Source organism: Populus alba, chromosome 7 (genome assembly GCF_005239225.2).
Source record: "Populus alba chromosome 7, ASM523922v2, whole genome shotgun sequence".
In the NCBI taxonomy this organism is placed as follows: Eukaryota; Viridiplantae; Streptophyta; class Magnoliopsida; order Malpighiales; family Salicaceae; genus Populus; species Populus alba.
This window is the reverse complement of record NC_133290.1, coordinates 7365038-7380420: the sequence shown is the minus strand read 5'-3', so window position 1 is coordinate 7380420 and position 15383 is coordinate 7365038. Positions and strand designations below refer to the sequence as shown.

The 15383-nt window shown below is 30.2% G+C and overlaps 1 protein-coding gene across 3 annotated transcripts; it reads left to right on the top strand.

Annotated features, from left to right (window-relative positions):
- Window positions 1-7814: 7814 nt before the first annotated feature.
- Window positions 7815-10233, top strand: LOC118047919 (scarecrow-like protein 32). 3 transcript variants are annotated; one of them, XM_035057361.2, is made up of 3 exons: window positions 7818-8084; window positions 8213-8276; window positions 8613-10233. In XM_035057361.2, exons 1-3 carry the CDS (start codon window positions 8017-8019, stop codon window positions 9762-9764), a joined length of 1284 nt encoding a protein of 427 aa, XP_034913252.1. In that variant the 5' UTR covers window positions 7818-8016; the 3' UTR covers window positions 9765-10233. The 3 variants fall into 3 exon arrangements, with proteins under 3 accessions (XP_034913249.1, XP_034913251.1, XP_034913252.1); XM_035057358.2 differs by having other exon boundaries at window positions 7815-8084; window positions 8213-10230; XM_035057360.2 differs by having other exon boundaries at window positions 7817-8276; window positions 8483-10227.
- Window positions 10234-15383: the final 5150 nt, after the last annotated feature.

Below are 15383 nucleotides of genomic sequence, written 5' to 3'. Positions count from 1 at the left end.
TGACATTGGATAGGAATTACCACTCCGAGTTACAGTCATGAACCGCTCTGATACCAATTTGATGTAATTGCTCTCTGCTGCAACCTCTCGTTGCTTACAATAAGAACAATCTAATACAGAATCTCTCTTTAGAGGAATCACTCCAGAATTTGTATTTAAGAATAGCAAATTGCTTGATTACAAAAAGTATCGTTTCTTATGTTATGCTCTCCTCTTAAATACCCTCTATTTAATGAATTATAATCTAATACGTATTTAAACTCTAATCCTAGTCTAACTAGGAAATTAATAACTACAGCTAATAAGTTAATCAAACCGGCTAGGAAATAATAACTACAGCTAGTAAGCTCCAGCTTTCACGATCCCTTGGTTTCCCATGTTTTCTGTCTTCCAGTAGTCTTCGTGTTTTACAGGGTTCCTTCCTCTGTCTCCTCCTGGTTTGCATCAATACCTCTTACAGGACCTATAAGTGGAACATCGCTAACCCACCACCTTACTTCGTGACAACAAGGCATCACTCTACATTGCACCCAACCCAGTTTATTATGAGCGGACTAAACACATTAAATTGGATTGCCATACTATTAGTGAGAAAATTCAAAATGGAGAAATCCAAACAGCTCATGTGCAAACAAAATATTAAGTTATTGATATTTTCACTAAATCACTGCCTACAAGCTTGTTCCAATCCCATCTTCGCAAGTCAGGTGTAATAGACATCCACACTATAACTTGAGAGGAAGTGTTAAAGAAAAAATATTGGACAGCCATTGTAATTTGTAGATTTGCTATTGTGATTAGCTGAGATTGAGTCAATCACAGCTATATAATTCACTTACTTGGAATAGATTTCCTACTAAGAATAGAATTCGCAATTTATATAAAGCTTGGACATTACAGCCCTCTTGATGATTAATATACAAAAACTACAGAATTTCATATTGAAAAACTTAGAGCTTTAATCTTTACAATATAGGAAATAATTTTCAAAACAATAATTTTTTATTGTATTCTTGCGAAACACTAAATCTACGACTTGCCAATCTACAGCGGTATTTGTTTATTTTCAAGTATGAAATTTGTATAGACACGTCAATTCTCACGAATTAAACTAATTTCACCACGTTACAGTGACAAGATTTTTCAACTTAATTTCAAACTTTTAGTTATAGGACGGTCGTAGATAATTTGTTCTTTTTGGCTTACCAAACTTTTGATGGTCCTTTTGAACAATAAGCTTTTAAGTGAAAAAAAAATAAAAAATCAAAGGCATCATGTTTTACGACCTTATTATTAAATGTGTAAATTAATTTTTTTTTTTAAATCATTCAATAATGTTTGGGAATGTGGTTGCAATTACTTTTCAAAGTGTTTTTCACTTGGAAATGCATTAAAATAATATTTTTTATTAAAAAAATTATTTTTGATATTAGCACATTAAAATAATTTTAAAACACCAAAAAAATATTAATTTAAAATAAAAAAATTAAAAAAAATAATCTTTTTTAAAAATATTATTAAAAATTATTGTGTTTCACGATCTTTGCTGAGGTGTCAGTACTTTCCAAGATTATGATAGTATATTAAGTTTAATAGCTGGGTATATATTTTAATAAAAACATGGAAACAAAGTAATATGTACGTAAGATTGAAAATAGTTTATAGCAAGTTTTAATCTAAAACAAGTTTTTTAAATAAAAGTCTTATTCGAAAATAGTTTCAATCTTTTGATTAAACTACAAAAATATTTTATTTATTTTGTAGAGGAAAAAAAAAAAAAGGGTATCCTAAAAAGCAGAAAATTGCTTTGTAGGACCAATGGCCTTTCGGAAATAAGATTGTAGAAAATGCCTCATCTTTGATCACGAATTTTTAATAGCTTGACGAAATGAAGTAGATCCAAATTAAGAAATCAGGAGCCACCAAAGACATAAACTCCATAGTTTATAGCGACATGGACAAATTTTCTGGAAGATGTTCTTTTTCATGGTTATACACACACATATGAGAGGGAGAGAGTATGCAAATTACTTATCCTTATATTAATTTCAAAGAAGTGTCAGATGATAACACGTAATTAATGTTCATTTACGTAATACATCGAGCAATGATTGGGTGGATTTATTTGGTGTAACATGTATATTTGTGTTAGGGTCACTCAGTTGAGTCGTAAACGTGGATTAAGAAGGTTTTATAATAGTAGCAATTGGTCAGATGATAATTTTATTTTTTAAAAGTTATTGATTCGAGTTTTATAAATTTTAGTATTATGTAATGATTATATAATCATTAATTTTAATGTATATTAAATTAATTAAAATATATGCAAGCTAACTAGAATAACCACATTAATCTAAATAAAATAAAATAAAAAGTTTTGTTGTTTTTCTGTATCTCAAAATCCGAAGCCACTGGCTCTATTCTTTTGGCTTCCGTATGATTTCCTTCAAGTTCTCTTGTATTTGAAATAATACAGTGCCAAGTGTGCTTGATTGCAGGTTCTACAAAGACAACAATATACTCATCAATATAAGGTATCTTAGCTAGGCCACATGGTTACATTCCTTACTTCTATGCTCGCACCCCTTGTTTTTTGTGTTGTCTTTATGAATAAAAACCCAAAGACCATAGACGCAGAGAATTCTCTATGGAGAGAACTCCCAAAACATGCTTCAAGTATTTTTCTTTTGTATTTGCGTGTCATCTAGTCCTTGTATCTCAAGTTTAGGAATCGTCCTCAAAATTCTCAAGCGTGTTATAGTTAAAAACACTCCTCCTTAACTTATATGGTTCTCCCCATATGCCCTCCTCGGATTCTTCTTATGCTCCTGTTTAGCTGCGCACATTCCGAAATCCTGGACCGGGAAGGATAATTAAAAACCTTAATTTATATATTTCTCGACCATAATCAAGATCAGTTTGCAACTTCTTGAGATCTTAATTGATTATGGATGAGACATATGTGTGTTTCTGCAAAAAAAGAAGCGTCCTCCTTCCGATACAATGCCTGGAGAGACGGTTTTGGTGGTCCTAACAATTACAGCTCACATGAAGCAACTCAGAATATAAGGATTTCTGAGTAGTACAATTATAACCGGGATGTGACAATACAATCATATGCCAATAATATGTGTATGCAAAGATGTGATCCCACTTCTGATGTTGAAATCCTGCGGTGATACGAGGCGAGGATTTTTAATTTCTTCTTCCATGACTTCAAGTAAAATGCATGAATTCGGTCAATTTAGTTTGTTTTCTGTAATTGAAGCAATTTCCTTATTTTTATATGACTAAAGAGTGAGGCAACCAGAGGGAGGCTTGCATATGGTTATATTTTACAACATATGCTTTAAATCTCTCGATGTTTAAACGTACAATCATGAACTAGCTACCGAAAACATTATATAAAATAGAAGAAAGAATGCCTATGTAGTAACGTAGCCCTGCAAACAGCTTATACTCCTAGTCTACAAGTGATTTGCGCATCATCAACATGCGAGATTGATTGCAGATGTAAACACAAACAAGGTCTGGATGAATTTATCACAGCTCACATCAGACATGGTGAATCTATTTTACATCTTAGCCATTACAGCACGTATGGGAGAGCCTAGGCATATTGGAGAGCAAATGGGTTGTCCCCTGTACTGGGTGGCATGGTCGACTAGTCTATTTAGACGTGGGCCTGGCGGGTTGGAGAGGAGCCAGTACTTGTAAAGAGGGAACAAAAGAGGGTTGTGAATCACGTGCAAAGGTGCCCGAAAGTCCATTCTCAACAAAGGAATACAAGATATGGACCCGTTCCTACAGGTGCGTGCCCCTTCACATGATATTTGCCCACTATAATTCTCTTGCATCCGGCCATATTCTTCCAAATATTCAGTGAGTATCTCAAAATGGTCCTCGATAAGATTTCTGTAGCTTAGAGAGAGAGATGGAGAGATGGAGGATGTTTCAAAAGTATATATGACTTCTCCATCTGGAGATTCGAATCACCAAATGATTAAGACATGAGATTTTAAGTTATAAACATCAACCTTATTTTTAAACATTTTAAATTTTAAAATTTCAAGTTTTATAGTGAATAGCTAATTCTCAAATTTATATATTATTCATTGTACTCCAACAATCTTTTTTAATTCCAGTTTCTTAGTGACTAGGTCTTCTAGATTTATTAAATTTTTTTAAGGTGTTTATATCATGTTAAAAAATCATTAAAATTTAAAAAATTAAGTTGTTATGTTTTTCTTTGTAACATACCCATCAAATGAAAATTTTGTGAATTTAAAATTTCACAAGCTAACCACTATTTTTTTGCTTGATTATTTAATTTTAATTTGAAGAGGATGTGAGATGATATATAAGATAGAGGCTCTTGATTGTTTAATTATTAAAGCTCTAATACTAAACTTAAGAAATATATCAACTTAAAAGTTTAGGTTGCCAAATCAAATCTAAAAAAATAATTTATCTTATTTATCAATTATTTATTTATTTATGTAGGATATCTACTCTAATGCTTTAAATAAATAACATTTTAAAATCATAGTTATTAGATAGGTTTTTAAAAATAATTTTTTCGACGCCAGAATCCACACTTATAAGAAAATGCATATTTTTTTATTCTTTCCAACTACTCATCTAACATTAAAAAAAAAAACAATAAACAAAAAAATTTAAAAAAAAAACCTAATAAATAATATTTGAATGCTAATATTAAAACAAGCTAAAATCTCTTGGATTTTTCACCGAGACTTGAAGAATACTATTTACTGGAAAAGTGTAGTGACAATTATGTCTTTCCCACAACAAATCCTTAAACTAGTGAGTAGGGGTAGTTCAATCTTTGCACAAGGTCTATTATATAGTTTAAGGGTAAGAAATTCATTTCCTTTTTTGAAAGCACTATAAAATGACCATCATACCCTTATAATAATAAAAAAAAAATTAATGTTAAGGGCACATTAATCTTTTTATTATAGTGAAGTGTGCTAAGAGAAAATATAGTATTTTAATAAATATTAAAAGTAATTGAAAAAATATAAAATTGATGGGGCGTGTTGTACTCATGCCCAGTAAATTGAAGGTGCCTGCGACTATTCTAAACCATCTTCCACCATCTTATTAAAAGTGCAACCACATTCAATTCTTTAAGAGACAACACATGTAGTTAGGGGTGGTGTGGTTTATCTACGGTTTTAGAGTTGTCCTCTAATATTTTAAATTTTAAATTTCAATCCCTTTTTTTTTGGTGTATTTGTAAAAGAAATTATTTGTGTTCAATTATATGTTTTAATCATAATTTGTAATAAATTAGAAAAAAAATAAAAAAAAGGTTGCAAAAACATAAAGGAATTAAAAAGCTTATATTAAAGGATGAAATTAAAAAAAAAAACCATTAAACAAAAAAAGGTAAAAAAATTTTTTATTAAATAATAAAATATATAAAAATTAATTTACTATCAATTTAATTTAATATTGAAAAATAAATTTAAATAAAAACTTAGGCACATTGGGGGTTTAAGGGAGGTCCACATGCTTGGGCTAGTTTTAATTTATTTTTTCTACCTCTTCTTGTTTTGAAAAAAAAAAAAAAACCATCAATGCAAGTCATTTATCGTCAATAGAAGAAAATTAATTTTGCTTCTAGCGCGACTCGAGCACACTATCTCAACATCTTTCGCACGTTTACAATTAGGCTCCGTTTGTTTGCAGGAAAGTGAATTCCTTTTGGAAAGTGAATTCCGGGGAAAGTGAATTCCTGGAAAGTGAATTCTGGGAAAGTATTTTCTGATGTTTGGTAGTGTTATGGAAAACAAACTGGAAAACACTTTCCAGTGTTTGGTTGTATTATGGAAAATGAACTGGAAAATAATTTATTAATGAATTAATTTTTTTTTCAAATTTATCTAATATATATATATATATATAATATTTAATATAAAATATTTAATCACTTACAATAAAAAAAATGAAATCTAAAATGTATAATGATGAATTTTTTTTTATTATGTTCTATATTCATACATAGCTTATTTTATAAAATATAACTATATATATCATATCATATTATAGAGAAATAAGCTTGTGAAATTTTTTTTTACTATTTCATAAAACTATTTATAATTCCATTACGTACGAAATACATCCGACAAAAACTATAGTTTTAATAATATTTTTAGCATGTAATAAAATTGGATAAAATATTAAGGTATAAAATTCACTCTAAACTATTTTTTTTAATATTAAAAAAATAGCACACTTAAAAAAAAAAAATCTCATGGGCAAGTGAACAGTGCAAGAGAACTGCACTGTTCACTATTTTTAGTGAACAATATACGCAATACACTGTTCATGTTAATTGCACTATTCATTGAACAGTGCAATTAACATGAACAGTTAATAAAAGACATGAAAAAATGGCTGCTTTTCACCTCTGCCCACTGTCGGAAAGTGTTTTCCTTTATTTAAGAAAGGAATTCACTTTCCTTTGTTAACACTAATTCATTTTCCATTGACTGAATTTACTTTCCTTTGACTTTTTTCTTATTGTTTGCCAAACATCGGAAAAGCAGGAAAGTGAATTCCAGGAATTCACTTTCCTGCAATCAAACACAGCCTTAATGAGCTACTACTTGATTTTGATAACAAGATGATTAAAAACATATATTAACATGGCTCACTGTTTATATGAACCGAATTTAATTTCAACTTTTTTAAAAATTTGTTAGTATAATAAACACTATTCAAAAGTTTAAGGTAAATGGTCGAGCTATAAAACTTGATGAGATTGGGTGATCAGAAAATGAAAGGAACAGAATTTGTGATATCCTCATCTGCAGGAAACTCAATTGTTTTCCTGGTAGTTGTACTTGTACACATGCGTGCGTATCGATATATAGGCGAAGCATGAAAAGTTGCTAAAAATAATAAAATAGAAATACTATGCTTGAGCTGGGTTGCTTTTATGGGAAATTTTGCTTGAACAATGCATTGCTGTCTTCGGATTTTGTACTTCTTCACACAACCCGTTTCTACACAAGTGCTTGGTGTTCTTTTCCTTTATTAATGTTTTCTGCACTTATAAGGAAAAGATTCTCGGAAACACCACGCAGAATCATTAGGGCAAAGAACTAAATTTGTCGGAAAGAACTCAAGCAGTATTAATATCCTGAAATATATATATGGATTGTTATCATACAAGTCTAAGTTTTATTTAAAATACTTCAATCAGTATTTTTTTTTTTTTTAATTTACAACCTCTCTTTTAATGTTGTAAAGTAGATTTAAACTCTAGAATCTTTACTAAATATTTTTTTAACGGAGGAGAGGGACCAAATGAAATAATCAGCTAGGGGAAACTCTTCGCATGCTTCGACAACGACTATTCCTTTTTAAAAAAAAAAAAAACTTGTCTTATCAATGCATGCATATTCGCGGAATTTGGCTGTCATGCATGAGTCATACGAGGGACCCGATAGCCTTATTGAACCACTAAATATCAATGATCACTTGTGTCCCTATAGTTGAATCCCACCTTGATGGAGATATGAAAAACTATATGCGGTATGCTTAAGGACTTGTAAAAAACATGTAAAAACAATCAGACCGGACACATTTGGTAGACATAGGAAAGGGAAAACCGAACAAAATATTGATTTTTTTTTCATGATTAAGTATTATAATTAAATGGTGGCCCGTGAGCGAGTGAGCCAAGCCTTAACAGCCTTGTATATATCCCCACCCATCTCGCATTACATGACAAAATCCCAACTCCCACGTAGAGACAAGACCCTGGCCGGCTGCGTCACATGCTACAAAAATTCAACAGGAGGACTAGCCCACTCTCCTCTGCTCGACATTACCTCCCTCTCCCTCTCCCTCTCCCTCTCCCGAGCAACCTGAAGAAAAAGCAGAATCAGGGACATCAAGAGAGGATTAGACCCTTTTGTATCTATGAAAGAAGTAGTTGTATCATTGATTATATTGCTCTTTGAACCACTTTATTGACAGCTGATGAAAAAGGCTGATCTTGCAAATGGAAGTGTCTCTTTTGCTCAATATATGACTCCTTCAACTTTCCAGTTTCTTTCTTTCTTTCTTTCTTTTTTTTTGGGGATGAGAGTTCACACCTCATGATCGGTCCTTTTTCTCCCTTTCAATAAATCCCTGGATAAAGCTGAACTGTCTATTTTCTTTGATTCTCTTGCAGAATTCTACAACTGGTTTTTACACTTGCAAGTTTCACCTCTATTGGATCGTTTCCCAATGCCAAGGTACCCACTACTAGTCTGGTCTCTTTGTCTCTTCTGATTCTCAGATTGCCCTTTATCTTTCCTTTTTGTTCACTCTTTCTCAACTTAATTTGTACACTTCCTCTTTCCTTTTTCTTTATTTTTCTTTCCATGATGCAATTCACTGAAACCCCACTACCACCCTTGCACCAAATCATCACTCCAATTTCGAACCCCACCATGAACAGAAACCGTCCCTGGCCTGGATTCCCTACATCAAAATCCTTAGGAAGCTTTGGTGATGCTAATTGCATGGAGCAGCTTTTAGTCCACTGTGTAAATGCAATTGAAAGTAACGATGCCACTCTCTCCCAACAGATCCTATGGGTCCTAAACAACATTGCACCACCAGATGGTGATTCAAACCAACGCCTAACATGTGCCTTCCTAAGAGCCCTGATCGCACGTGCAGCGAAGAGTGGTACCTGCAAACTTCTTGCTGCAATGGAAAATGCTCACTGCAACCTAGCCATAGACACACATAAATTCTCTATCATTGAGCTTGCAAGCTTTGTTGACTTAACCCCATGGCATCGCTTCGGTTACACTGCAGCAAATGCTGCAATACTGGAAGCTGTTGAAGGGTATTTAGTTATTCATATTGTAGATTTAAGCTTGACACATTGCATGCAAATCCCAACTCTTATCGATGCTATTGCTAATCGGTTCGAGGTGCCCCCGTTGATAAAGCTTACTGTTGCTGGTGCCACTGAAGATGTACCACCTTTGCTTGATCTTTCTTATGAAGAGTTGGGCTCAAAGTTGGTCAACTTTGCTCTGTCACGAAACATAATATTGGAATTTAGAGTCATTCCTTCAAGTTATGCAGATGGGTTCTCCTCCTTTATCGAGCAACTTCGGGTGCAACATCTAGTGTATGCTGAAAGTGGTGAGGCGCTAGTCATAAACTGTCACATGATGCTTCACTACATACCTGAAGAAACCCTTTCTGGTATGCCTGGTACAAACTCAAATACTTATTCTTATGAATCTTCATCGTCCTCTATGTCTTTTAGGACAATGTTTCTAAAGTCTCTTAGGAGTTTAGACCCAACACTTGTTGTCTTAGTAGATGAGGATGCAGATTTAACATCAAATAATTTGGTGTGTAGACTAAGGTCAGCTTTCAATTATCTATGGATACCTTATGATACTGTGGATACATTTCTTCCAAGGGGAAGTAGACAAAGACAGTGGTATGAAGCTGATATATGCTGGAAAATTGAGAATGTCATAGCACATGAGGGTCCTCAAAGAGTGGAGCGGCTTGAACCAAAATGCCGGTGGATTGAACGGATGAGAAATGCAAATTTTCGAGGCATTTCGTTCGCCGAAGATGCTATTTCTGAAGTTAAGACCATGCTCGATGAGCATGCAGCCGGGTGGGGACTAAAGAAGGAAGATGATGATATTGTACTCACTTGGAAGGGACATAATGTTGTCTTTGCTAGTGCTTGGTTGCCTGCTTAACGCTTCTTCATAGCGGTTTTAATTATAAATAATTTGTTTTTCTGATTTTATTTTTATTTATATATTTCTTAGAACGTTTTTCTTAATTGTATTGTAGTAACTCTTTGATATAACTTTGGAAATTATATCAGAAGTAGCTTGGTAGTAGGGTTTTATTTCAATATTGCCTATTTATTGATATATTCTAGTTACGACTGTTAAATAATTAATATAAATTTAGTATAGCTTTAGTTTTTTATATCATATAAAAAATTTCAATTCAAAAACTAATTCTCCCTTTTTTTTTTTCATTTTAGTCATAATTGTTTTTGGGGGGGAATGATGATTCTTTTGTGGCCGGTTGCTTTTAGTTTGTTGATGAAAGGCATGATTAAAAGGTACTGGACTAAAGTGAAAAGGATGGAGAAACTAGGTGGCTTTTTCTAAAATTAGTATGAACAATTAATTGTGGTCCTTTTACATTTTAATTGATAGATTTTTGGTCTTTTTAGTTTTCTACAATTCAATTTTGATCCAAAAAATTATTATTTTTATTTTTTTAGTTCATGATTTGATAGAGAAGAGAGAGAGAGTCACCAAATTATAATGATACATAAAAACAAACTTGGTTGACACTAATTTTAATCATCAAATATAGTTAATATTGATGTCAATGGATTTCATTAAATGAGATAAGTTTATTAACCTATTCTCTCACCTTAAAATTGCTTGAAAAAATAGGTTTGATCTCAAAAAAAAAAATTGAGTTTCAGGTTAATATTTGATTTTTTTGACTAACTTTTTAGTTGTTTGAAGGCCTAAGTTTTTAAGGTTTTTTTTTTTTTTGGTTAAAAACTAGTTAAAAATCAATTTTTATATTTAAAACATCTTTAGTCCAAATAAGGGTTGCATATGATGTGTTCTTTGCAATCTTATTTGAAAAACAAATTACTAAACGGATGACGTTTACTTAAAATATTAAAGCTTAAGTGTGTGGTCCTAAATTAGAAGGTAGTATGTGGGTTTTTTTATTAAGGCTTATACATGTTAAGCTTTGGCTTATAGGCCTTCATGTTTGGTTTTTATTTATTATTATTTAATGTATTTTGGATCCTTAAACTTAAAAAAAAAAAAAAGCATTTTATCCATTTTTATTTAAAGATGTATTTTTTTTATTTAACTTTTTAAAAAATAAGTCTTCTTTTATTATTTGAGTAACATATGTGTATCTTGTTTTTCCCTAAATTTTTTTAAAAAACATATATATTGTTATTTAATGCAAATAAATCTCACACGCAAGATTAAAAAAATAATTTCATTTATAAAAACATATTAAATGTAATGGGATGTATGACTTGAATTGCAAGTTAACTCAATTTCACTCGAGTCTCTTTTTTTTTTCTCTATTTTTAATTTAATAATTTTTTATAAATTTCATCATTCAACATTAGCTTGATTATGAATTGAGTTTTCATAATTTATTTTGATTTGCTTTATATGGGATTGTCATGATCTCATCATAAAAAATAATAAGTTTTGGTTGGTTAAACCAAGTTAACCTAGGTCAATCCATTACGTTACCGCTTTCAATATTGTTTTTTAAAAAAATTAATATATTACCGTTTCAATATTTAAAAAAGATATTGTTCAATATACAAGATATTTTGAATTCATGAATAATATTTTTTATAAAAAATACTTTAGTAATGTCTAGATATTTCTTTTTGCATTAAAAAAAATCATTAGTGTGATGCACATTATAGCGTGAGGTAATGATTTGGTTTATTCCATTAGATGAAGTTTAAGCTTTGCAATAACTTTAACAAAACTCATTTATATGTTTTACCTAATCTTTTAAGTTCACATCAATGAGGTCCAAACATTTAGGAATTGTGTTAGTGAATATAATAAAACAATTTAGTAGGAATTGCCTCTAACAGTTGAAATTTTTATCTTTTTGATGAAAAATGTGACATAAGATTAAAAAAGCTTAACAAAGAAAGATTAGATAAAATGCTATTAGATGATTAAATTTGAACCACCAATAATTATAATTTTGATATTTATAAAATTATCTTGAAAAAAAAACTTATTGAAAGGTAATTTTATTTTTAATGATAAACAAAAGAGTAGATCAAGCTTAAAATTAGTTTTTAATTTTATTTGATTTCAAGTTTTTATTCTTATTAAAATATGATTGGTAGTTTGGAATATAATTTTAAAGATCAATGTGATAACTTGAACTCAAATTTTCAAGTGGCCATAGCCACCTACAAACAATGACTTCGTCTATTCCTTATAAATAAAAAATAACTTTAAAAACAAACAAGGCATGTGAGTCCATCTTTTAGCATAAGCTTGTCTAGCCTTTGTTTAAATCATCCTTGGTCATTTTTTTTTTATTTTAATAATTTATAATAAGATTTTTTAAAATAAATTTATTAAAATAATATTTAAAAAATTATTCGATTATGTTATGGTTTTCAAATAATATTACAATTTTTTTATTATAATATTAACAATTAATTTTTGAATAATTATATATGAATATAATATGTTCATGAATACTTCATACGAATAAAATATCTACTTGTTAAAAAAAAATTCAAATTTAATATTTTTATTTTTTATTCTTTTGTAAATTAGTTGATTTATGATTTTTTTTATTTTATTTTTATTAAACTTACTCTTAAGATTATGACACGTTTTATTTTTTTAAAAAAAAAAACAATACTTTTAATAAATCAATCCCTTTATTTTTCATCTATGAAGAATATGGTCCTACCATCACTAACAACTTTATATTTTTTTTCTATTATAATTCGAGACATGAGTCGTAACAAGAAAAGGATAAAATAAAAACCTGTGATTATAATTAATAGAGAATGTTGAGTGGCGTTGTTCAATGTATTCATACAATTAATCTTTAGAATATTAATTGGGGTAGGTATTGTTGGTTTTATTCATACTTTAATTAATATGGAAATTATAATGATTCCAATGGAAGACTAGTAGTGTATGTCCTAGCGTCTGGCAGTAATAAAATTGGGAAACAATATTATTTTGATGATAGTTACAAAGAAGTGAACAATTGTGCTAATGTAATTTGTAGCATTGATGCCCGGAGAGTTTCCCTGAGCATTGTCTCCGATGAAAGTTTATATAGTGTTTTCTAAAATTAATTATAATAGTGGATAAAATCAAATAAGAGTCAAGTTGTGAATAAGTGGAAGACATTCTTTAAAACATAACATGGGTTATATAAATGGATGATTATACCATTTAGTTTGTTCAATGCTCTCATCACTTTTCATGAAGTTCATGCATTGGGTATTAACATCATTCATGGATAGACTTATTATGGTTTGTTTCGATGATATCCTAATTTACAACCTAACTCTAAAGTCCTATTTAAAGCATATATAGAATGAGCAATTGTTTATGAACCATAAAGTATAAGTTCTTCACTAGTTCTTGTGGATAGAGTTCAGGCTGATTTTTCAAAGATCATAATAATTATAAAATGGTCAACACTAAAGGCATCCATAATGTTTGGAGATTTCATAGACTTGCATTTTTTTATAGAATACTTATCAAAAACTTTAGTTCATTGCTTGCATTTATTACAAAGTGCTTAAAGGGATGTATATTTTCGATTGATCAATAATGTTGAAGCCAACTTTTAGTTAGACAAACAAAAGATAATTGAAACTTCCATACATGTATTGCTTAATTTTAACAAGATTTTTAAGGTAAACTATGATGTGTCTAGGAGAGTTTTATGGTAAACTATTTCATATATGATTTGGAGTTTTATGTTATTATTTAGGCTTTGAAGCATTGGCAAAATTACGTTATACATAAGGAGTTTATTTTAATCATAAATCATGAAGCTTTGAACTACATAAATGAAATGTAAAAGTTGAGTCATCGGCATGCAAAGTAGGTGTCTTTTTACAGGAGTTTACCTTTTTATTGAGGCGTCAATCTAGCAGCCTCAACAAAGTGGTTGGCGTCCTTAATAGACGATTTCCACTACTTAGTACTATACATGCCCAAGTGATGAGGTTTGATACTTTTCAAGATTTATATTCAAATAATTCTTTTTTCGGGTAGATTTATATGGAATTGGCTAATAAAGGTAAGCGAAATAACCTTATACTTATGAATTATTATCTTTTATGGTTTATATTTATGTATCTTGTAATGTTCTTTATAAGAATATATATCATTCACGAGTTACACTTTATGTGACATTTTAATCATGATAAGACAGTGGCCTAATGTCATCAAATTACTATTAGGCTAGGTATCTAATTTGTGAAAAGGTGTACTATTTATTAGAGGTCCAATAGGTCTTTATTGAATGATCCATAATTGGATGTTAGTATGGACTTTGTGATGAACTTATAGACCATGTTAGTATAGTTTAAAAGGTCTTCACTAAACGAGCCATTGATTTTTTATAGCATGTCAAAAGACCATGAATGCATCATGGATATCCCACATGTACTTTAACAAGGTTGTTCACTTACATGGAATCCCTAGGTCTATAACTTAGGACAAAGATATGAAGTTTATAAGTGACTTTCTAGAAGAGCTTGTAGGGAAATCTAGAGACTTAGTTGAATTTCAACAATGTTTATCATCCTTAGATAGATAGACAAATAGAGGTGGTTAACTATAGCCTTGAAAACCTGTTATGAAATTTGGTAGACAAGCCAAAATCTCAAACTAAGCAAAACAAAGTCAAAGATTAACAAATAGACTCAACAAATAAGATTTTTTTTTCTTAAAACCTATAATCAATTTCAATCATATTATTATCAAAGGTTTTTTTATTCATCAAACCAATTCTCTTTATTTTTTTTTTTTTTTTTTTTTAGCATAAACTAACATAAAATATCTTCCCCTAAACTTAAATAACATGTGCTTAATTAACTAAGCAAGGCCTTTTTTACGTTGGATTGCTATAAAATTTTAATCTTATAAAAACAAGACCTTTACAATTTTTTGAAAAGAATTTCAACCTGATCCAAAAGTTGGATCGAAAGTTATGGTTGCTTGTGTACAAACTATGTATTAGGAAAAATAAACCTAAAATATCCTCTAACGTCCTTAAATAATAAAGAATCATTGCAAAATAAGTATTGTTGCCTAATTAATCTTCTTATAAAGTATTAAATCTTTGCAAAATAAAGATTCCATGTGTAATTAAATCATTGCTTTTTAAGAATCCACAAGTAAGATTGAAGCAGTATTGAAATGGGAAAGATCTGCCAATATGATTGAGATTTGTAGTTTTCTTATATTAGAGTGGTATTATAGAAGATTTATTAAAGATTTCTCAATAATAGTTACTCCATTGCATTGGTTGACTCGAAAGAATGTGAAGTTGAAATGGTCAAAAGAGTGTAAAGAAAGTTTTCAAGAGTTAAAAAAAAAAAAAAAGACTCAATACCACCCCGTTGTAGACCCTTCTTTCAAGGATTGAAGGATTTGTAGTTGATACTGATGCATTAAGAAAAAGGCTTGATTATGTATTGATGAAACATTGAGGAGTTATTGCATATACATCATGATAGTTGAAGCCTTACAAAGTTAACTATACAGTCTATGATATTTAACTATTGACTATAA